This window comes from Gopherus evgoodei, chromosome 6 (assembly GCF_007399415.2).
Source record: "Gopherus evgoodei ecotype Sinaloan lineage chromosome 6, rGopEvg1_v1.p, whole genome shotgun sequence".
Lineage (NCBI taxonomy): Eukaryota > Metazoa > Chordata > Testudines > Testudinidae > Gopherus > Gopherus evgoodei.
In genome coordinates this window covers 36,875,157-36,900,441 of record NC_044327.1, presented here as the reverse complement: position 1 = coordinate 36,900,441, position 25,285 = coordinate 36,875,157, and the positions used below count along the sequence as shown (strand labels likewise).

The 25,285-nt window shown below is 42.4% G+C and overlaps 1 protein-coding gene across 5 annotated transcripts in view; it reads right to left on the bottom strand.

Moving 5' to 3' along the window:
* Window positions 1-25,285, bottom strand: part of PRUNE2 (prune homolog 2 with BCH domain) — a 154,076-nt gene that overhangs the window by 6,554 nt on the left and 122,237 nt on the right. For 2 of the 5 annotated variants that reach the window (XM_030567420.1, XM_030567421.1), the window contains exons 4-8: window positions 22,212-22,388; window positions 13,805-13,907; window positions 7,550-7,681; window positions 7,303-7,389; window positions 5,136-5,234 (exon numbers count right to left, since the gene is read on the bottom strand). In XM_030567420.1, the coding sequence (XP_030423280.1) occupies window positions 5,136-5,234; window positions 7,303-7,389; window positions 7,550-7,681; window positions 13,805-13,907; window positions 22,212-22,388 (598 nt within the window). Of the gene's footprint in view, window positions 1-1,676; window positions 1,716-2,271; window positions 2,308-5,135; window positions 5,235-7,302; window positions 7,390-7,549; window positions 7,682-13,804; window positions 13,908-22,211; window positions 22,389-25,285 lie in introns of all 5 variants that reach the window. The other 3 variants (XM_030567417.1, XM_030567418.1, XM_030567419.1) reach the window with 3 other exon arrangements.

Sequence of the window (25,285 nt, the reverse complement as noted above, 5' to 3'; positions counted from 1 at the left end):
CAGAGACATTATGACTAATGTGCACAGAAAAAATATACTTTACCAAAAAAATACACTATAATCTATCCTTTGGTGTAGCACTGGAATAACAGTTTAATCATCAAAAGGGCGATTTGAATTAATGTCTTTGATAAATTTTAACTTCTTCAGAAATGGCAGTGTAGAGCCATCTATAGTTATGAATCTGAAATGGAAAACCAGGATTGTATTTTAAGGCTGTGCTGGCTAAAGATCATGCAGTTAATTCGAGACTCATTTGCCCCAGAATACTGCAAAATTGCTTTATCCCAGATAAAATCTGGAACTGGTCATATTTTAAAAGTTTTTGCAGAGCTGCCCAGCTGGGGGGGGACAAGTGGAGCAATTTGCCCCAGGCCTTGGGCCCCGCAGGGGGCCCCACAAGAGTTTTTCAGGGCCCTTGGAGCGGGGTCCTTCATTTGCTCTGGGGGCCCTGGAAAACTCTCACTTCTTCCACTCTGGGTCTTCAGCAGCAGGGGGTCCTTCCGCCCTGACCCTCCGCCGCTGAATTACCGCCAAAGCAGGGGCCCCCTGCCACCGAAGACCCCAGGCCCCCTGAATCCTCTGGGCAGCCCTGAGTTTTTGTCATCATAGTATCCACTCTCATTACCCATAACTTGGTGAAAGTGAAGTGTTGTGTGTCTCTATCTAGGGATTTCTACGGTGCTCTTCTTCCATACTGTCTGAGTGTGTCTTAGGGTCAAGGCAAAGGCATGGGAGCTAGAAGGGCACTAGGGTTTGATCCCCAGCTGAACCACTGATTTACTGTGTACGCAGTTTAAGGTACGTCAGTCAACCCATCTGGCAATTTGAGTACATCATAGTCCAGCTTAACTGAGTAAATCAGTGTAATTTTTTGTTTCTGAAAAGTGTCCACACTCCATACTATAAATGGAGTAAGTCATCTAATGAGTGGGGTAGGTGGATCCTTAGAAATCAGTTTGCCACAGAAAAATGTGGAATTTGCATTTTCATAGAGAATCTTTAGTTTTTACATTTTTGTGAAAAACTAAAAACATATACGGCAGAACCCTGTTTATCTGAGGCTCCATTATCTGGTTCTCTGTATTAATCAAACCAGGGCTGACAGCCTGAGCCCTGCAACCTGGGGCTGACCCTGGTCCCAATTAGACCAGATACACAGGGTTCAATAAACCATTGTGTTCAACTGATACCTATATATATTGTGTCTAGGGAAATTAAACTGCGGCGTTTCATTTTAATCACAGAAAAACGTGGGCGTTTATGTTTTATTGGAGAATTTGGGGGGGGTTACCACAGAAAACTAGGTCCCTGCTGGTCAGGGACTCGCTGACGTCAACAGCAAAACCTTTGTGAGAGAGGAGGAAATGGCTTCTCAAATGTGACATCCTTGTCCAGTAAGTCAGAAAATGATTTTCGGTGCTTAATTTGTAATGAAAGAGGTGCTGGGGCTCAAGTAAACAGATGCCAGGGCTCAAGCAATTGTTTTACATTCATAACTGATGCAGCAAGCCCAGAGGTGCTGGGGCTATCAACTGCCAAGCCTAGAGGTACCGGAACTCAGCTCTGAAGCACTGATGATCTCATTGCAGTGGCAAACATAATGTCGTTTCACTCAATCCATTCCTGTAAATCAAGTAAATGTAATGCCAGCAGCTAGCTGAAAACTGTCTTACTTAGCTGTTTCTGATGCTTCCCTCAGCTCTTCATCCAGTCTGCATGAGTAAAAGTTATTGATGTAGAGAAGATGTAGAGAAGAAACAAAGAAGAAGCAAGCAGAGCATAAGAGAGAAGCAGAGCAATAGCAAAGCAAAGAACAAGTAAGGTACATGCTTCTAAAATATTCACTCCATTTTCTGCACTGTCCCTAACGTTCTTATATTCAATATTGCGTCATTTCTGCCTGTTCAGTGTTACCCTCTTTTACTCTGTAACTCCTTGTTGAGCTCATCTGGCGGCAGACATATAAAAGTAGCAGGGGTTTGCAGCATGCTCGCTGTATGAAGCTGAAAACATTCCATTGCTCTACCAGATACAATTAAATTAGCTGCAGCCTCAAGTCAAGGATTTTTCCAGTTTAGCAGATTTTAGTTGCAAAGGAGGCTGATCTCAACAGCTCGAAGGGGGAAGTAAGACAGGAAATTACATACAAGTAAATGAACAGGAAACCTCTCTCAATCAGCTGTTGAGGTCACCTTTATGTGAAAGGCTGTTTCACACATGTTCACTCCATTATGGACAGTAGCATGAGCTGCAGAGCAAGAGTTTTACCTCATTCTTCTCTTAAAACACTTCTCTTCATCATACCTTACAAGATAAAAGTGAATGAAGGGGAAACATCTATAAATTCAAATAATATAGAAGTAGAAAAATGAGCAAACTTTATTTCACTGTTGTCCTCAATTAAAAACCAAACCAAACCCCAAAACAAAAACCTAATCTATTTTGAATACCTCCTGATTAAAAACAAAACAAGAAGAAAAACTGGCATGAATCCATCTTTTGTCTATGGTTCCAGCTGTCCCAAAATATCAGAATACATGGGGGCGGGGGGAGAGAAGGTCCCGCCAGTGGAGGGGGGGAAAAAAAAACAGGAGTGCGAAATTATTGGGACAAATTGCATCCCGACCGATGTTGTCAGCAATTTGTCCCAGTTTTTTGCACTCCTGTTGGGTTTTTTTTTCTCCACTGGCGGGACCTTTTCCCCCTCCCCCATGTGTCCCGATATTTTCTTGATCTCATCTGGTCATCCTAGGTCTAGCAGACTTGCTATTGGTTAAGAGGCAAACCCTGCACTAGTCAACCTAGGAACCAGGATGCTAACTGTTGCATTCTCTGCTATATTAATTCTTCTAATCAGAGCAGGATTACTCATGGCAGGCAGGGGAGAGGCAAACTGGAGCACAATATACTGCTCTTCTTGCTGCTGGCAGCAGCATATGCCCTCACAGCCTGGCATGCAAGACACATCTCCTGGCCCCTCAGATCACACCCCTTGTACAGATTCAGAAACGTGTACAGGAAAAGTAGGAAGGGGGAAAAAGAGACAAGGGGAATGACAATGACTTAAAAAAGAATCAAGAAGGGAGGGATGAGAAAGTTGCCATGAAGTACAGAAAGGAGAAAGGAAAGAAAAAATAAAAGAGAAAGGGTTGAGGACATTTGTAGAGAGCATTTACACTTTTCTGGGACATCAGGGCCAGCGCTTCCATTTAGGCGATCGCGCCAGGATTTGGGAGGGCGGCAGACTGCTCTGGTGGATCTCCCGCAGGCGTGCCTGTGGAGGGTCCGCTGGTCCCGCGGCTCCGGTGGAACATCCGCAGGCACGTCTACGGCAGGTCCACTGGAGCCGCGGGACCAGCGGACCGTCTGCAGGAAAGCCTGCGGGAGGTCCACCGGAGCTGCGGGATCGGTGAGGCGGCCCTGCGCCTAGGATGCCAAAAACCCTGGCGCCGCTCCTGTGGGACATTAATCCATTTCAACTTTTTCAGATCAAAAACTGCCAGCTGAGTATTATAACTACTCCTCATCAACACATTTATCCTGCTGGTAAAGTAGTTGCACAGACAATTAAATATCCTCGATCTGTGCATCATCTTACTCCCCAGAACATCCTTCCTCAATTGCACTGAACTGTCTTTACCAGTATCACTATGCTTTCCAGAGCTATTGAACCTGAGGAGCTTGCATGTCTCAAAACACCTAATTTCCTGCCCCCTGCACTCATATGTTTTATAAATGCAATTGAAAAATGTTTGTTAAATCTATCGTATAGATCAGGGGTCGGCAATCTTTCAGCAGTGGTGTGCCGAGTCTTCATTTATTCCCTCTAATTTAAGGTTTCACATGCCAGTAATACATTTTAACATTTTTAGACGGTCTCTTTCTATAAGTCTATAATATATAACTAAACTATTATTGTATGTAAAGTAAATAAGGTTTTTAAAATGTTGAAGAAGCTTCATTTAAAACTAAATTAAAATGCAGAGGCCCTCGGACCAGTGGCCAGGACCTGGGCAGTGTGAGTGCCACTGAAAATCAGCTCGCATGCCTCCTTTGGCACGTGTGCCATAGCTTGCCTACCCCTGGTATAGACTGAGGTATTTTTGTATGCATCTCTGACAGCTACAATGAATAGCTTGTGAAATATAGGACAGTATCCATACTCATCTCAGATTGTCATCTACTGCAGAACTGAAAATGAGGGAGAGGCTGAAATTATTTAGTAAGATTAAAAAACTTGGAAGACAATCATAGTTTCTTTATGGATCATTATTGCAAAGTTACATTATCTCTGACATGCATTATTTTTTAATTCTGTGTGTCAGACATATCCAGTTTTGAACAAGACAAAGGAAGTGTGCTAAGACCCCTTCTTTGCAAAATAAATCTTCACAAAGGGAAGAGTATGTACACCATAGTGTGAAGAACCTTTCTTTTGGAGCTGTCACAAGCACCTCCAACAAAGGCTAGTATTTCCCTGCTTGCCTCACTACTACTTATGGAAGCAATATGGTTTCCTCACCAGGCTAATATGATTTGACAAAAGATAATAGATGAGCCCCCAGGACTTTCACTGTGCAAAATATAGTGATCTTATCAATTGGCTATCTTTGAATTGTTGCTTCCGTTCTAAGTGCAGTAAGATTAAAGACAAAAAGTACAGCAAGACTTAACTGCAGAGCAATCATTCGAAATGCAGTGTGATACTCATGAAAGGATTAAGCTTTCCTGTGCAGCCTTCAGGTTACGATTAGTGAATGAAGAGTTTTCTCTGATTAGATAATAACTCTTTCTTGTGTTTCATTGACTGAATGCTTTACTGCTTCAGAGTGGGATGGAGTTCTTGTGGAACCAGGCAAAACTGGAATTGGCTCACTCCTGCTCGTGCAGCTGAATTAGTGCTGACTCTTAATAATTCTTAATAAAATTAAAAGTTTTCTAATTCCCGTATAGACTCTTGAATACTAGCCCTCCAATCCAAACATTGTAAATAATCATGTCACTCCATGTGAAATGGGATTTAGAAGCAAAATCTGGTTATAGTGTTTATTGCAAATAACAATACCTTGCTTGGATGATGGTAACTTTTTTCACCAGTATAAGTACATTCTTTCTTATTATGCTTCACTTACTTGACAATACTCTCTGGTATGTGTACATATTCCATTGGAATCAGATCACTGAGTTCTGTCAATGTGCCAACATACTGGATTTTGCTGCTGAATTTCGAACTGAAACACAGAAATGCCACAGATGATTTCATCTCCTCCCTTCACAATCTCACACTTAAAGAAAACATAGGGGGTGGAGCCTTCCCTTTTGTTGTGGGTGCTCTCTGAGGGATTACCTGATTATAACATAAGAATAGCCATACAGGCTCAGACCAAAGGTCCATCTAGCCCAGTATCCTGTCTTCCAACAGTGTCCAATGCCAGGTGCCCCAGAGGGAATGAACAGAACAGGTAATCATCAAGTGATCCATCCCCTTTCACTCATTCCCAGCTTCTGGCAAACAGAGGCTAGGGATACCATCTCTGCCCATCCTGGATAATAGCCACTGATGGACCTATCCTCCATGAATTTATCTAGTTCTTTTTTGAACCCTGTTATACTCTTGGCCTTCACAAAATCCTTTGGCAAGGAGTTCCACAGGTTGAATGTACATTATGTGAAAAAATACATCCTTTTGTTTGTTTTAAACCTGCTGCTTATTAATTTCATTGGGTAATCCCTATTTCTTGTGTTATGAGAAGAAATAAATAAAGCTTCCTTATTTACTTTCTCAACACCAATCATGATTTTATCGACTTCTATCATATCATCATCATCTCTTCCAAACTGAAAAGTTCCAGTCTTCTTAATCTCTCCTAATACGGCAGCCGTTCCACACCCCTAATCATTTTCATTGCCCTTTTCTGAACCTTTTCCAATTCTAGTATATCTTTTTTGAAATGAGGCAACCCACATCTGCATGCAGTATTCAAGATGTGGGCGTACTGTACCATGGATTTATATAGAGGCAATATTATATTTTCTGTCTTATTATTTATCTTCCCAACATTCTGTTTGCTTTTTTGACTGCCTCTGCATATTGATTGGATGTTTTTAGGGGACTATTCACAATGATGCCAAGATCGGTTTCTTGAATGGCAAGAGCAAATTTAGACCCCATCATTTTATATGTGTAGTTGGGATTATGTTTTCTAATATGTATTACTTTGCATTTATCAACATTAAATTCATCTGTCATGTTGTTGCTCAGTCACCCAGTTTTGAGAGATCCTTTTGTAGCTCTTTGCAGTCTGCCTCAGACTTAACTATCTTAAGTAGTTTCGTATCATCTGTAAATTTTGCCACCTCACTGTTTACTCCTTTTTCCAGATCATTTATGAATATATTGAATAGGACTGGGCCCAGTACAGGCCCAGCGGGACACCACTATTTACCTCACTCCATTCTGAAAATTGACCATTTACTCCTACCCTTTGTTTCCTATTTTTTAACCAGCTACCAATCCATGAGAGAACCTTCCCTCTTATCCCATGATAGCTTACTTTGCTTAGGAGTGTTTGAGGGACTTTGTCAAAGGCTTTCTGAAAATCTACATACACTACATCCACTGGATCCCCATTGTCCATATGCTTGTTGACTCCCTCAAAGAATTCTAGTAGATTGGTGAAGCATGATTTCCCTTTACAAAAAACATGTTGACTCTTCCCCAGCAAATTATGTTCTTCTATGTGTCTGACAAGGTTGTTCTTTACTATAGTTTCAACCTGTATTTACAAGGAAACTGAGCATAGAGGCCTGTTTTAATTTTCATCTTCAGGCTGGATGTGCTGCTCAGTCATTGCTCTCTGGCTTTAAGTGCCAATCAGGAACTTGAGCACTGGACAATAAGTAATTAAGTAATCCACATCAGGAGTTTTCTTATTAAGAAATTTCAGTAAAACACCCACTTGGGCTTTGTGCGGGGGTGATCCAAGATACTCTTAACATTTTTTGAAAAATGAGAGTCCCACTTGTGTATACAAATACAGATGTCCAATTGTGTGCCTCTGATGTATGCAATTTATTACTCCAGTTGTTCATGTGTATTAAGTGTTTGTAAATATCCAAATACATACTTCATCTTTCAGAACCTGGGAAGTGATATGCAGAGACTTGTAAATTAAGCATGCATCTGTGGAAGGTTATCAGGAACAAGCAAGTCCTGTGCTAAAGCCATTTCTGACCATTCATGGGCTTCTGTGTTTTGAAGGACACTGAGTGAAAATAAAATTGATGTGTATTACATACCTTATAAAAGGTCGTGTCACTGCTAGAATAGTTCTGATAAACCAAGAAGGGTGAACGATTATAAATGATTTCAAATTCTTCCTTAACCTAAATTGGAAAGAAAAATGCTTCAGCTTAAAAATAAAAATGTCACGTAGAAAGACTATATGCAATCAATAACATAAAAGCAGGCTCAATAATAAGAAGTGTTAAAGCATGGCATTTAAAACAGTGGGTGTGGTCAAGGAGGAAAATATACAGTGCTCACCGTCGATCAATCATCTGGTAACATTTTTTCATCCAGCCAAATCCAGGCATCTTTCTTCGTGGTGTTGCTCCATTCAAGTAAACAATCATATAGTCTTCAGCTACCATCAGTTCTAAGGTACTTATTACATATCTGATTGGAGAATAAAAGCCTGTGAGTGAAGAATCTTTTATCCATTTATCCTTAATCAAAACCACATAATAAGGCATAAATTAATTAATACAAGCACACTTAGAATAAAACAGCATTTCATTTTGCTTTACATTAAAAGCAGACATTGACAACTGACTCAAAGCTAGTTTGTGGCAGCTTATCCTGCAAGCTATACACACATCTTCAGCTTCAGAAAAATGTAGTTTCCGTAGGAAAACTTCCTTTCAGAAAGTGAGTGTGGAACACTTCCAACATTATGGGTGGGGACAGAGTCAACAAGAGAGACCATGGTAATTAAATTCCAAGTAGTGCCGAGATCTAACTGGTGCACTCAAAGAGAAACTTAGCTTCATTATTAATCATTGGCATGTTTACAAGGGAAAATAAGACCAAAAAAAGAGGAACATAAAGACATTTAGTTGTACTTCTTGTTCTGAAAAGATGCAACAGATCCCATCTCCTGAGTCTGTGAATGATGGATATTACCAAGCATTTGAATTCCAAAACTATTAAACCAGTTAGGAGGCAGTGTGAACCTACCTGCTTCTGCTGAGGGGATAGAATACCCCTTAGTACTTCAAACCATAGGGTCCTTTTTTTAACATAAAAATCCCTGAAGCATACATAATACTAATACGAATTCCCAACCCTGCAATAATTTATAACAGGACTGCACTCTGTTGGCCAGATTCACCCCCATGGGAGTAGCCACTAATAGGGCAATTTAAATTCTAGTTTTGTCTCCACAGAAGCAGATGATCACCTCTCTTTCCCCCCCGCCCCGAACCCCATTAGGTCTCATCCAGCTCTGCAACACTGATGCCACTGGTAGAAAAGTTGAGCACATTTTCAGAGTCTTTGCCTTTTGAGAGAGGAAAAAGTTGATGAACAACCTTCAGAAATGGGATTGTGTTGTGCCTAAACATAGCATCTTCTATGAAAGGCCTTGTTATCACCAGCACAGCCTAAAGCCTGGGCAATCTGCTGAAATGTTTGTTAGAAGCCTATAGATGTTAGTAGAACACAGCAACTTTGCTCTGAAATAGTTAGAAATTGGCTTATATCCTGAAGCATCAAGTTTAATATCCCTTCCAAAAATTTTTGGACTCCACCATCCAGCCCCAGGGCTGTGTCTGTACAAAAATGACAGGGGAACCTTTACCTGTGTATTTAATGGGCCTCATTGCTATTGTTTTTGAGCACCTCACAGTCTACTCTCCTCCTTTAAATCCTTTCTTAAAATATTGTTCTTTCAAACAAGAATCTGAAGCCCAGTCCTCACCTCCAGGAAGTGCTTGTAATCCCATTTTAAATAAATATAAGGTTACATTAATTAAATTCAATGCATGGAACTATCCAGACTAGTGTCACACTTCACTACTGATTCACAGTACTTTTTATTGCCTCTCTTCCCTTTTGCATTTGTATGTTGTCTATTTAGGCCTCAGTCCTGCAAAGACTCATACATATGTCGAACTTTATGCACTGTGAGTAATCCTGTGGAATTTAAAGCTGCTCTCTCATTGCAGTGAATCATCAGCAGGATTACTCACAATGCAAAAGGTTAAGTATGCAAGTAAGTCTTTGTGGGACTGGGACCATGGAGAAGGGAGCAAGTCTTTTTATGTGTATAAAATGCAGAGGGTTGATGGGTGCTATACAAATAGTCAATCATAATAAACATCAGGAATAAAGAGAGAGTGATTTATAGATTTTTAAGACTAGAGATGACCATTATGATCATCTAGTCAGACCTTCTGCATAACACAAGCCATAGAATTTCACCTAGTAATTCCTGAAGTGGAGAGACTGATTCCTCCCTGTTTCCATAAGTGAACACTCTTGAGATGAATAATGTGGCTGAATTACAGCAACTGCCATTTTAGGAAAAAATAGCCACCCTTATGATGCCTGGCTCCTCATCTACCTCGTGAGAATGAAAAGTTTGTTTGTTCTTTTTTTTTTCTTTTTAATAAAATAAATCGTGGGTGAAAGGAAATGTCTTAGTGACTGGAGAGATTCTTCTGCAACGCTCTACTTGAGTTTGAAAGCACAAACTCTCTTTTCAGACTTCAGCAAATAATTTTAGCAGGTTGTGGACTGATTCTTGCGTGGAACTTGTAATTGTTTGCCTCTAACATGCTGAGGATTAAGCAGCTGCAGTTGAGACAGCAGGCATTTCAGTCTGGGGCCATGGCTACACTTACAGTTCTGCAGCACTGGTAGTTACAGCTGTGTTCGTACAGCTGTGTAGGGCCAGCGCTGCAGTGTGGCCACACTGACAGCTACCAGTGCTGCAGTGTGGCCGCATTTGCAGCATTTGCAGCGCTGTTGGGAGTGGTGCATTGTGGGCAGCTATCCCAGCATTCAAGTGGCTGCAACGTGCTTTTCAAAAGAGCAGGGTGGGGTGGAATGTGACAGGGAGCGTGGAGGAGACAGACAGAATGGATTTTTGGAGTTGACACTGTTCTCAGCTCCCTGCCTTGCAAGTTCTAAGGACTGTGCCTACCTTCAATCATTTTAAAAGTTCTGACCCCCTTCCCCCACCCCTCTCTCATTCACTAAATGCAAATTATGTACTCCTAAATAGCTGTCAGACCAGATAAGGATCTGCTCAACATGGACTTCCCCCTCCCCCTCTGCCGTGTGGGCGTGCTGTTTCTCTCTTCAAGCAAACAGCTGTGAACATTCCAAAGTAATTCCCCTGCCTGCCTCCGCTCGCTCAGCAAACAGGAGCTGTGTTTGTTTTTTAAATAAGCAGTTTGGCTGAACTCCGAGCTCTCCCTTTCTTCCGGTTTGTTGTGGACAGGAATTCTGGGATACCTCCTTATATCCCGGAGGTCAATAAAAGCACTGGTGGGGTCCACACTTGCTGACCAGCGCTGGATCACCAGCGCTGGAATCGCTACATCCGAGGCTCGACCGGGTGTACAGCCAGCGCTCCAACCAGGGAGTTGCAGCGCTGGCCGTGCTTTGCAAGTGTGGCCACATCCTAAGTTGCAGCGCTGTAACCCCCTCACCAGCGCTGCAACTCTCTAGTGTAGCCATGGCCTCGGTCTGCAACATCCCAGGGATGGGCATCAGCAGCTGCTGTCTCCTGGGGTTTGGATGTCAGCCCAGACTCTCACTATCCAAAAGGATTATTCAAGGTAACAAATTGATGACAGAAAGCTTTGATGACCCACAGGGCATCGTAAACGCAGTAGGTAAAATATGTAAACAACTAAATGCACAATTGCTGGTCATAGGTTGAAAAATCACTGATATGAAGCTGACATCTGGGGAATACAGCATTGCAGTTGTGGGTACTTTGCTTAAGGCCAAGGCTAGAAAATAAAATGAGGGAGCGCAGGACTCCTCGAGATTCCTCATATGATTAACTAGGAAGAATTTATGCACATATATTCATAGCCTGATGTACTAGGGATCGGTATACTGACATCTCTTTAGTTCAATGCATATCCCCCTTCTGCCCCACAAACAAAATAAATGGGTGGCCATATACTTCCTCCTTAGTTTCACTACCCTGCACCTCTGTGTATAAAAGAAACAGGAGTCTGCCAGTTGCAAGACAAGTTGAAGACACAGGTCCAAATTCTGCTCTCATTTACACTGATACAAATCCGAAGTAATCCCAGGGAAGACAATGGAGTAAAAAAAAAAGGAGGGGGGGTGACCCTGCTGCTAGCCTTCAGTGGGGAAATCTTTAAGTCCTGAAGACAATGAAATTACTTTGTACTTATTGTAGCATAACTGAGAGAAGAATCTGGCTCTTAACTCTTAAAGATTCCTCCTCTATAAGAGACAATCCTGATTAGACACAACTTTACTTAAAAATTGATGAGTTCAATTAAGTCACAGAATAATTGTTCAGTCTGAGTCATAATTATGCTCTCTTGTTTTTTGCCAGGTTTAGGACTATTGTGGTATTCCTCCCCCCCCCCCCCTATATCTTGAGGATGCTACTCTGATTGCTGGTGATGATAGGTAGGATTTAGATGCAGCATCTGCTTTCAGAAGAATAGTAGTAATGATCTGAACAGGGAGGAAATCAATTGCTGTTGTTTTTCTGTTTATGGTGTTGTTGCAGGCAGGGGTGCTGGAACAATTTGTATAGTGGGGGTGTTGAGAAGCACTAAACCAAATGGTAAATACTGTATATAATGGAAACCACTTCAAGCCAGTGGGTGTGGCAGCACCCCTAATTCCAGCACCTATGGTTGCAGGGTTTCTTTTTGCTGTATTGAGTTTTGCTTACCTTATTAGGGTATGCTTCAAATATGATCCACCATTAAGGGGAGGGATAGCTCAGTGGTTTGAGCATTGGTCTATTAAACCCAGGGTTGTGAGTTTAATCCTTGAAGGGGGCCATTTAGGGATCTGGGGCAAAAATCTGTCAGGGGATTGGTCCTGCTTTGAGCAGGGAGTTGAACTAGATGACCTTCTGAGGTTCCTTACAACCCTGATATTCTATGTCTGTATGGGCCATATTTTATCCAGAGCTGAGACAATCTTTCTTATGAATTAGGCATGAAGCCCCTGTTGGGGATCCAGGGGATGGAACTACAGGGAGTTGTGCTCTAATGGTCAGGTTCACCATTTCCTTATGCAGCAGCCTGTGCAAGGCCAGGCTTTAGTTAGCATTTGAATTGTGCATACTTACCAGGACTAGATAATACTTAGTCTTGCCATGAGTGCAGGAGGCTGGACTAGAGGACCTTTCGAAGTCCCTTCCAGTCCTATGATTTTATGACTTTCATTTTAAACAGGCTTGTGGGCCTTGGAGGGTCAGGCAGATTAGGATTTCAGCAGCAAAGAGAGACAGGCTGGAGACGGCTCAGGGCAGCCATTGTCTTCTCCATCTATTTGCTGCCAGAACAAGTTGCCATTAGGAGTTACTTTTGTTGTTAAAAATTAAAACAAAGTTGGGTTCACTCGTTCAAATTCGTATGTCCTTCCTCACTGGCAATTGCCATTCGTAGTGACTGACACAGAAGCAGCTGGAGTCGGGAAATGTCCTAAACTCTTCGGGGCAGAGACTGCAGGGGTGCCATTTAGGGAAGGTGGGGGAGGGGAGTACCCGCCCCCTCCTCTGAGTTTTGTACCACATTTGGGTGAAGTTTGCAGTGGGAGGGAAGATGCTGCCCCTCCTTCCCCCTCTGCCTGCTCCACTGCAGTCTGCAGCTGTCGCACTGCCCCCACCTCCCCACCACGGAGCTCTCACTGGCCATGCCACTTGGGACTGAGAGCCTGCCTCCTGCTCTGCTGTGCAGAGCTGGCCACAGGATGATGTTGCGGAGTTCCCCTTCTCCTGTCCATTGCGCACCTAGGTGGGCAGAGCATGCCCCTCACTCCAGCTCCTGCCCCGTGGATCTGCCCCCACTGTGCCAACTAGAGACTGAGTACACAGCTGGCCCAGCAACAGCAGCAGCAGCACTTTGGATATAGCCACTCCCTGTACCTGGAGCTCCACTCCTGCCTGCATTCCCCTAGCTACCTGTGTCCCTGCACCCTGAGCGGTTCTCTCCTCCCAGTACACAGCCCCTAGATATCGCCTGCCTTCACCCTGAGCGGTTTTCAAACTTTTTCAGCTGAGGCACTCTCTCCTTGAATTATAATTTTTGGTTGAGCCCCCCACTTCTATTTGCAAAAAACCTAGAGTTTCCAGGTTTCTAAGTAAACCTTGGAATCATGATTAAAGTTGCCCCTCCTCCCCCCATCTGAAATGGTGCTCCTGTGTAACAGTCTTTTTGTTCTGTGTTTATGCAGCACCTAGGACAACTAGGCCCTGGCCCAAGACTGGGACTCCTAGGTGCTACGCAATACAACAAATAATATGTGAAAAATGAACTGAGGGTTAAAGGCAGGGAAGGCTGCTCTCCCCTACAAGTAGGACTGGCACTCACTGGTGAAGTGGTTTAAGGATTTTAGAGCCAAGGAGTGCTTCACTGAGCATTCTACCTAAGGCAGTTTTTTCCCATAGTATTCAAGTCACCCCCTTTAATATCCTGAATTATCTCTTAATTAAAGACAGGTTCGCTCAGTACGTAATTATACATATTAACACAAAAGACTGTCATATTGTTCACACATATCACTCACAGGAAAAGATTTTCCATGACATAGTTGTAATCAGCTCGACTGCTGTCTGGCAGGAAACATGCAGCAAACACAATGATGGCATTTAGACCATCACCATAGTATCCTGTGGAACAAACAAAAAGGCATTTGTCTCTCAGTAAAGGGCTCTTAACAAGATCATCTTAAAAAGAAAATAATTATGATAGGCCTGGAATATGGTGATTTTTTTAATCTAAATTTTTAAGCCTAATGGAGATCAAGTAAATCCCCCCCCCTTTTTTTTTAAGTCCAGTTTTTTTAAATCCCAGCTACCTCTGCCGCCAGCAGAGATGGAGACTTGGTATATTCACAAGGGGAGCATGCATGAGGCTACGTCCAGACTACCCGCCAATATCGATTGCTCGGGGATCGATATATCGCGTCTCATCTAGACGCGATATATCGATCCCCGAGCGCGCTTATATCGATTCTGGAACTCCATCAACCCCAACGGAGTTCCGGAATTGACAGGGAGAGCCGCGAACATCGATCCCGCGCGGTGTGGACGGGTGAGTAATCCGATCTTAGATATTTGACTTCAGCTACGTTATTCACGTAGCTGAAGTTGCGTATCTAAGACCGATTTCCTCCCCCGTAGTGTGGACCAGCCCTGAGTTGGCTCCCATAAAAGGGAACACTAGCTCAGGACAAACACTGATTGCTGTAGTTAATCTAAAGAAATGGAAATCACCAGAGCGTTTGACATATCAGCCTGGCAATGAGAAAGCTGAGAGAAATTTAGTTGTGGGAGAGAGGTGGTTAGAAGACGATCCTGGTAAAGACAACCCTGACTGAACTTTTCCCTGGACAGGAGTCATGCAAAACCATTCCTATGGAAATGTAGAGGAGACCCTCCTGAATCTAGTAATGAACACCTGATAAACAGGTTGGGTGTAGGAGCAAAAGAGGAATTCTCTCTGTGCAGGAAGAGCAGCTGACAGGCTGATCAAGGAAGATCAGAGAGGACTAGGTTTTTAGACATGTAAGAGTAAGAGCATTCTTTTGTCTCTAGAACTAAGATGAAAATGCCTTTCATAATTTAGCTAGTAAGAAGGTAAGCGAGAGATAGCTGTATCAGTCAAACTGTTCCTTGTGTGTTAATTCCCTTTTCTCTCTGTTTTCAATCTCGTTTTAAGAAAATCTGCTGCTGGGTGGGTATTTCAAGTAGACCACTCCTCAAGGGAGCAAAGTTTTCAACATCTAAAGAACAGGAGGCAAAAGGATTTCTGGAGATTAATTCCCACCCAGTTTCAGTTAAATGGGCATGGGAAAAGGTGTCCTCTTCCAGAAAGGTGTGTGCCCAAGTGCTGAACAACCGAGATGGTGGAAGGGCTGGTCACACATGCATACACCACCTCAAATTCAAATGTTTTATAAAGGACAGAAAATATAATTATCCTGACGTTACAAATGGGCACACTGATACAGAGAGAAGATCAGTGACTGAGAAGAAAAAGGTTCACATCAAGTCTGTGACCTGAGTCAGTCTTCTGTCTCTTAGTGCCACGGTTTATCCATTGAACCATATTGCTTCAATTCCTCACTTTGGAAAGTAGTCTGCAGAAGGAGTTCAGTTTTTACAATTGAAACATGTCATATTTGATAAAATATAATTGATCTGAATAAGACGATTGGAAGAATTAGCATATAATTACATTTGCAATTATCCAATTAACAATGTTAATCACAGAGAAGTTTTCAAAGTCACACAGCAGCTTGCATTATTTCAAACCAACAATTAAATGTGCTTTTTCCTGAACTTGGAGCAAGCGGGAGAAAAAAGGACAGCTGACTTTATGTTTGTAAGAGCTTCATACTCAGAGGCCTTCACATGAAGGAATAACCCAGTTTTCTAAACAGGAATTAGAGGAGGACATTGAACGCCCCTGCTTCATTCTTCCTTTTTTTCAGACTTAAGTACCAATCTCAAAAGGGAGAGCAGCAGCTGATACAGCCTTCAACTGAGACAAGGTGGGTGAGATAATATCTTCTCTTGGACCAGTTTCTGTTGGTGAAAGAGACAACAAAGCCTTCAGCTAACCAATAACATGAGCTATATTAGCTGTCTTAAATAATGGGCTATATTAAGTCCATATATTCAAGAGTAAGGCAGTATTTTTCACCTCTTCTTTGAAAGTTGGGATGGGATTTCCTTGCTTATGTAAATTACGAAATCTCCAGGGATTCCCTATACAACTAACGCAGTGAAATCAAGAGCCAATCCTTTCAGTTGGCCCAGGAACTTGGCATTACCAGGACACAGTGGCAGCTGTGTCCAGTATTTTATACTGACAAGGGCCTTATCTTGCAGTTTCACATTAACCCAAAAAGATAATATGCACCTAACCACCTGGAAAAAAAGATTCCACAGATCAAACTAACACACTATTTTTATGCTCTCTTATTGACAAGCAATGTTCATGCACGACAGTGGTGCTTTTTAATCCTTCACCAGAAGACGCTAACAAGAGTTGGCACAAATTCCTTGCCCACAGTTCAGCGGAAGCAACCAGACTGATCACTGAGGTATTTCCCCAGGGGCTGGTGTGGAAGGAAACCTCCTCCCTAGGCTGTAAAGCTATACCTACTATCCATTCCTCCTCACTCACAGTCTGGCCACCACTCAGATTCTGAACACCACCATCCCTCTCAGGAGTATGGCCAGTGAATCAATATAGTGGTGGATCTAGCTAAACTCTAGTTAATTTATTTCTCAAGCATCTTTCTTTGCTATCTAAGCAGACAGGCTCTACCAGCCCCACTCCTGCTCCTGAATATCTATACAAAGGACTCTGATGGAGGTGGACTTTGTAGTAATGCCATACCAATTGCTCAGGCTCTCCAAAATCCTGCCCCATGCATATACAATGAAATTGCATCATTTCCACATCCACAGCCCGGGGAAGGAAGGATCTGACTCTTGATAAATAAAGGTTGTAATCTCATTGACTTCAGCGGGCTCAGGATTTCACTCAATGTTTCTAAGTTGGTCAATGTAGTGTCGGTGAGTATTGCTGATTCTTATGCTTCCTTTATGAGAATTAAATTCTAGTTGCAGTATTTTGAAAGCAAATCATGCAGATTCAAAGAGATGGGCTAGAAGACTTAGTAAAGGTTTCCAGCTGAGATTTGTGTGGTTCTTTACAAAACTTTGCATGGGAATGAGAACATCTGCCACACTTTTCTGTCTGAAGAATAAGAAGATGCCAGAAAAAAATTCACCAAATAGCACACAGCTTGCTGTTGTGGGTGAACATGTCCTGCACATATTGCTGATAACACATCAGCCATGTCAATGACCAGCTGCTCACTATCTCTTAGCACACAACAGCCTGGAAAGATGGAAGACTGCAGAAGCAAAATAAGGGGTCAGTTTAACGAGTTATTATCTGAAGAAAATGGTCACCACTTCTAAAATGAGTGCTAGAGGTGAGGCAAGGCCAATTCTCATTATTGTAAACTACTGTCACAGCAGACAGCTTCATTTCTACTTCTGGCAGCTTGCCAGATTCAGCTAGTGTCACCTAATTTAACTGGCTCTTTCAACTATATTGTTCATCCTGTTTTGCATGAAAGCATGTGTCAAACAGGTATGAGACAATTCACACTTGTTATAGAGCTGCACAATACTAATCTTTTTTCATTCAAGTTAAGTCATCATCTGTGTTACATTCATGTAAACCTGGTGTAATGCCATGAAGAATCAGACCCAGAGCACCTAAATGGTAGGGAATGGGTTAGACCACTTGGCTTTCACTCCTGGAGAACTGAATTTAAATCCTAACATACATAAACTGAATTGAGTGGTCTGGTCCCCAATGGGAAAACTGTCCATGTTTACAAACCCATCAGAGGATAATGCGGAGTTCAGCACAGAAGTAACTTTAACAGTAATATTGTGTGACAAAGAGCCAGTTCCTGCTTCCACTGAAATCACATGACAGTCATATCACGGCCTCATTTTCATTTGAACAGAAACCATTGTAAATGCATATGTAAGGGCACGAATCTGGAAAGTTGTGTAAATGTTTTCATAGTATATGCATCTAGAGTGTTTATTCGGCACATACATTAAAACATAAATAAACACCACTAGCAATGTTGCAATTCTTTGTTTTTCTTCTTTAATGATACTGTCCATTTATGAAATACCTCCAGGGTCTTTAATTGTGTAGTTATGGTTGAAAACTGTTTTTTTCTGGCTGTTAAAATGTTTTTATTAGCTTATAAGTAATCCTTTTGTGCACTCGGTGATGTGAGTCTCCGCAGGTTTTAACACAGGTCTGCAGGAGGTCACACTGGATGATCATGATGGCGCCTTTTGACCTTTAAGTCTATGTATCTATGAGTATTTGATGTACCTCTGTAACTCTATTAACTTCAAGGGAGCTATACTGCTTTATACTAGCTAAGGATCTGGCCCTGAAAATGTAGTGGAAATGATAGCTTAAATTTCAATAACAGCTAGTGAGCAACACTGCAACAGTGGAAAAACTCATAAGATCTCAGTGGTTATACTGTGTTAACAGCCATTCAAAGTTAATAAACAGCACTCCCATTAATCTTCTCATATGCACAGTGTATCCAAAGGGATCATGAACCTGATATGTCAATGGAAAGACATTTTTATTTATTTTTAATTTTCTTATTTTAAGTTTCTATGGTAACAAGTCCAATGGGGTAAATAACTTGGGGTGGGCTGAGCTACTGTATCAACACTGGTGGTGCTTTTAGGTTGTTAGTGACCAGAAAGATTGAGGAAGACCTGACCGAAGTAGAGTCTGTATGGCTTGATAGCTTGTCTCTCTCACCAACAGAAGTTGATCCAATAAGATATTATCTCATCCACTTTGCCTCTCCAATACTACAAGTACACAGCTTAAATGGGGTCACTTTCCTGTTTATATTTGATGGATTGTCTAATAATTACCAAGTATGCGAGGAACATAGAATAAAATATTTGCTCAGATTGCTGGTGAAAGGCTGATTGATGCTCATGAAAATAACTTTAGCAATGTTCCAGGTTAATCAAGGGCACATATGCTGAAGCCCCAGGGAAGCACTGCATACATTATGGGCAGTTTTTCCTTTAACCGCATGTCCTACTTGGAACTGTACACCCTTGCTTTGGAAAATGGTTGCAGTCAGTCATGCACAGAATAAAAGTAGTTTAATGAATCACAGAACAGCATACTTCATGAGGCAAAAACTATTATATCTATAGCCTACAGAGTAGATTTTTCAGTCAGCTGGCTATAGAAAAACCAAAGCATTCACTCTTTACTGAAAGGGAATTTTATGCTATGAGTATCATGTTGCTAATAAGGCATCTATATTAGTATATTTGCTATTGTTTGAGATGCTCAGGTATTTAAAGTATCTATCATTGGAGATTTTTAAGAACAGTTAGATGTTTGTCTATCAGGAATGGTCTAGATAATACTTAGTCCTTCCATGAGTGCAGGGGACTGGACTAGATGATCTCTTGAGGTCCCTTCCAGTCCTATGATTCTATGATCATCTCATTTCTACCTTTGCCAGGTTGAATCAAACATTAGGCCTGACTTAGGTAGATCTCCCTTTACACCAGTTTTACACTGGATGAAGTCAATTTACTTCATTGGAGTTACTTCTGATTTGCCCCATGTAAGTTAGAACAGAATCAGGCCCATTACCTCTCCCAGAAATAATTCAGCACAGCAAGGAATACTGCTGAGGGATGTAACCCATACCCCATGGTTGGAGGTAATCTAGTCTTCCCAAGTGAACTTCCAAACGCTGCAGGTTAAATTCACCCATGGAACAGAAACATGAAAATGATAGCTCCTTGAACCAGCTGATCTCCCTGTATCTCCAGAAAGACCAATTACCCTCCCTGTAGGGTGAATATTTCTATACAATTATTCTCTTATGCGGTTTCTGCCACAGATGAGTGGCTTTCAGTTTCACTGGGGGCACTATAAGATCCCAGCTGCTCAGGAAATGTGCTGAGTCAGGGCATGTCCCCTTGCTGACAATATCACTCAATTTTGGGTATAAGCTAGTGGCCCACTGGCCCTCTGATGGACAGGCGTTTGCAGCTGCTTTTTTGCCATCACAGTGGACTTTTGGCAAATGGGGCTCTGCACCTGGGTCTTCAGCAACAGCCCAGGCATGAATCTGGCCCCCTAGTATTTACTGTAATGTGAGAGTCTGAGGCCTGGTCTACACTATGCATTTAAACCGATTTTAGCAGCGTTAAACCAATTTAATGCTGTACCCGTCCACACTACGAGGCCCTTTATATCGATATAAAGGGCTCTTTATATCGGTTTCTGTACTTCTCCCCAACGAGAGGAGTAGCACTAAAATCGGTATTACCATATCGGTATTACCATATTAGGGTTAGTGTGGCCGTAAATCGACAGTATTGGCCTCTGGGCGGTATCCCACAGTGCACCACTGTGACCACTCTGGACAGCAATCTCAGCTCGGATGCAGTGACCAGGTAAACAGGAAAAGCCCGGCGAAATTTTCATTTTTATTTCCTGTTTGCCCAGCGTGGAGCTCTGATCAGCACGGGTGGCAATGCAGTCCCAAATCCAAAAAGAGCTCCAGCATGGACCGTACGGGAGATACTGAATCTGATCGCTGTATGGGGAAACAAATCTGTTCTATCAGAGCTCCGTTACAGAAGACAAAATGCCAAAGCGTTTGAAAAAAAAATCTACAGGCTACACAGTGCTGCGTGACAAGCGTAACGGGAAGCCAGAGACTCAAACGGATGCTCATGGAGGGAGGGAGGGGGTACTGAGGACTCCAGCTATCCCACAGTGCACAGTCTCCGAAAAGTATTTGCATTCTTGGCTGAGCTCCCAATGCCTGTAGGGTCAAACACATTATCCGGCGTGGTTCAGGGAAAAGCTCGTCAATTTACTCCCTCACCCCCCCCCACGTGAAAGAAAAGGGAAAGAAATCGTTTGTTGACTTTTTTCAATGTCACCCTATGTCTACTGAATGCTGCTGGTAGAAGCGATGCTGCAGCAGTGAAGAGCAGTATCCACTCCTCTCCCCTTCCTGGTGGCAGATGGTACATGCTTGATAACTGCTGAATACCCCTGGCTGGCCTCAGGGGTGCCTGGGTAAAAATAGGAATGATTCCTGGTCATTCCCAGTAAATGGTACAGAATGGCTGGTAACTGTCTTCATCATAGCCACGGGGGGCTGAGCTCCATCAGCCCCCTCCCTTTCCTGTGTAAAGAAAAGATTCTGTCCTGCTTGGACTATCATAGCAGCGGGATGCTGGGCTCCTCTCCCCGGCACCGCTTAATGTCCTGCCTGGACTGTCATAGCACGGGGAGGCTGCCTCCCCCTCATTTTATCTTACTAACAAGTCACTGTTTCTTATTCCTGCATTCCTTATAACGTCATGACACAAATGGGGGGGACACTGCCACGGTAGCCCAGAAAGGTTGGGGGAGGAGGGAAGCAACGGGTAGGGTTGTTGCAGGGGCACCCTCCGTGAGGCATGTAGCTCATCATTTCTGCTGGATCTGACACGGAGCAGCTGTACTCTCTGATACTCTGTTTCTCTAGTACACTTGTCCCAAATTCTAGGCAGGACTGACTATTTTTAGAAACCATAAAGGAGGGATTGACTTGGGGAGTCATTCCCAGTTTTGCTTTTGCGCCCCCGGCCGACCTCAGCCAGGGGCACCCATGATAGCAGCAGACAGCACAGAAGGACAGATAACCGTCATCTCATTCCCAAATTACCCTGGCAGCAGACGGTACAGAACGACTGGTAACCATCTCTGCTATCATGGAAAAGCAAATGAATGCTGCTGTGTAGCGCTGGAGTATCGCCTGTCCGTGGCATCCAGTACACGTACGGTGACTGTAAAAATAAAAAGCTGAACGGGCTCCATGGTTGCCATGCTATGGCGTCTGCCAGGACAATCCAGGGAAAAAGGGCGCGAAATGATTGTCTGCTGTTGCTTTCCGGGAGGAAGAAATGACTGACAACATTTACCCAGAACCACCCGCGACAATGATTTTTGCCCCCATCAGCCACTGGGCTCTCAACCCAGAATTCTAAGGGGCGGGTAGACTGCGGGAACTATGGGATAGCTATGGAATAGCTACCCACAGTGCAACACTCCGGAAATCAACGCTAGCCTCGGACCATGGACGCACACGGCCGAATTAATGTGTTTAGTGTGGCCGTGTGCCCTTGACTTTATACATTCTGTTTTATAAAACCGGTTTATGTAAAATCGGAATTATCCCGTAGTGTAGACGTACCTCGAGAGTTGTTTATATGGGTGGCTGAAAAATGAACTGTTTTCCCACTGGCTGATGAAGCATGGTTTTTCACATCACTGTAAAAATGCTTTTAGGAGTTCCCTACCTCCATGAGAAATAACTTTTTTGTAAGGCTCAATGACTTTCATATCAATCCTCTGTTCCTGTTCGCCAATCACTACTGTTCTCCATAACCTGTTGTCTTGTCGCTCTTCCTCAGCAGTATACTCCGGAATGGATTCAGACTCTTCTTGGAAAACATCCCTAACAGCTGCTTGGTCTTCTGAAAAAACAAAACAGCACATAATTCTATAATATCTTCATAATTAGAGTGGTCCAAATTTGTGGTAACTCAGTGAACTCAACTGTCCCTTTAAAGCCATTAGAGTTAGTCTGGATTTACAGTGCTATAAATAAGAACAGAATGTGACCCTGTAACAGCCACTTGGTCAGATCTGCCTCTCTTTTCACCATTTTGAACATGATAATAGTAAATAATCAAAGTGCACAATTGCTTTTATGTTCTGCAGGTAACAAAATGGAATGTAACACTGATCAGCAACTTGCAGTGGCTATTGAACTGCAGCTCTTCAATGATATGGGTTGCTGGTGTGATAACTATACCAAAAATGTAAAGTACAAAGTTAAAATAGAAAAATTAAGCCCTTGGTCACACCAGTACTTGTTGAGGGAGGGGGCAGAGAAGGAAAACAATAGGGCTGCATTGTTCTCAACTTTTTCCCTTTTATCAAGTGTTCCTCCTCTTTTTTTATTTTTTTGGTGGACATCAAAGAGGTCTGAAATTGAGAAGTATCAGATTAAACCAAACAACATTCAGAGTACTACTTCACATCCAAAAACATCAGACTCCACATGGCTGGCTGCTCCAATATATTAAACAAAATCTTCAGGGTGCGAATTTTACTCCTTGTAATCCCTTTCATCTAAGGATGAAATCTTTGTCCCCTGCTAAAAAGATCAAATAAACACATGGATGGATGAACTACAAACTCTCTTCCTGGATGTAAACTGTGGAGCAGGGCTTGTGATGCACTGGAGTCCCTCAGCACAGCCCCTCTGTTTCCCAGTCTCCCCAGCCCATGAAGGATGTCACTGTATTTCTGCTGCATTTTGGGAGTTGCACAGTCACAAAAGATGCTGCAGAATTTAGTTCTAAATTAGGAATAAATAGATTAACCGAGTAACAAGGGACCAGAGTTGGTTTCTGATACTCCTGCGTCTATGTCAAGTAATTAGCAAAACACATATATCCATTCTGCATTGAAAAGCATGGCTGCTAATGTATGTCTAATTATATCCCCGGTTGTGAGATTTAGTGGCTGGCCACATAAAAATTAGCATATGGTACTAACTTCATTTGTAGTTGGAATTACTTAATTTCTTTCCCTAGCTATTGACTATAATATAGGATTTTTCAGTGAATCTGTTCCTCATTTCCACCCATTTTTTATTAATCTTCCTGGGGCATTTCAGCATTGTGAACACACACCATGAATAAACAGGCAGTCTGAGCAAACATCTCCTCCTCAGAAAAAGAGGAAACAGCCCTGAAGACTGATATGGCAGAGAAGCAGAGAATTTTTTTTCAGTGCATGACACACATAAATAGCAAGCTCAGTCTTAAGTGAAAAGACTAAATATAGATAGCAAGAAAATTTGGGGAAAAAATGGAAGCATTTTAAACCCTAACTAAAAACAACCAAGAATCTAATTAGTTTGGCTGAATTGCCAAATATATTTATATTTTGTGTTTATGTTGACCTATCTGTTCTGTTTAATGCAGCATTCCTAACTAAGCTGATGAAGACACACTATTTTAATACAAACAGTGTCCACAATAGCCATGCATACTCATGTACTGAACCACTGTAGTTTTGCCCGGTGTGCATGCTAGCATTGTCCCCTGGGTATTTGTCCTGCAGTTCTTGTCACAACTTCCCAGAAGCAGTGGTTTCTGGGCCTGAGGGTTTGAAAGGCCACAAGTGTCCTGTGGGGCAGTAAGGGGACCATTATCTGAAACACTTCAGTTTGAACTGTTTAGTGATGTCTGTACTGGTTCCAAACCAGTGCAAGCTGAAACAGCTCCAACTGAACTAATACTGAGCCCTACTGAAAGCAGAGCTTTAGCCCACATATAACTCGCATGGAGCACTTCTGTGTATGGACTAAAGGGGCCAGCTCCTCAGCTAATGTAAATCAGACTAGCTTCACTGTTTTCAAGGTGTTTTACAAGCATGCTAAGAGGCCCAGTTTCTTATAAAATTCTCCAGTGCAAACAAGGCCTTTAGCCTTCTAGGAGAAAAAGGCCAGTATTTCTTGTATTACTACTCAAAAAATATTCATGAATAAATCAGATTTATTTCTGTAATCTTTTGAATTAATGAACTGCTGAAACTTCTGGTACTTACCACCATGGGGGGAAAAGAAGTATGTATTAGTATTTTACATACAAGCTCTTTTGCAACAGTCCCCATTTCTGTGTTTAAATTACTTGTTTAAACTCATGGTCCAGAAAAAGAAGATGACTAGTTCTTCAGGATACAAAATCCAGGTCTAGTATCAGAGATGCTCAGAGACAGTAGATCCCACTCCAGTCATACCCTTACTTGATAAGTTGATAGCAATGAAAAACAAGAGAGCTGGAGTTGTCATTAACCATCATTTACACAAACTGGGCTTGTCTGTCACTTGTGCTGTACCAAAATGATAATGGCTCTGTGCCTTCGTGAACTTCCAAGATCAAACTTCAGTTTTATTGAGAAGGATCTGGAGTCTTGCTCTTCGGATTTGGGTACTTGAGACAGAATTTGTTGACACTGTGATTGGCTATAGAGGTAGTTAGGGTTCCCCTCTCCCCACTCTGAACCCTGGGGTACAGATGTGGGGACCCACATGAAAGACCCCCTAAGCTTATTTCTACCAGTTGAGGTTAAAAACTTCCCCAAGGCACAAATTCCGTTCCTTGTCCTTGTATGGTATTGCTGCCACCACCAAGTGATTTACACAAAAATCATTTGGAGTCCCTATCCCCCCACACCCCATTCACCCCCTTTCCTGGGGAGGCTTGAGAATAATACACCAACCAATTGGTTAGCTATGTGAGCACAGACCAAACCCTTTGTCTTTAGGATGCTGAAAATCAATCAGGTTCTTATAAGA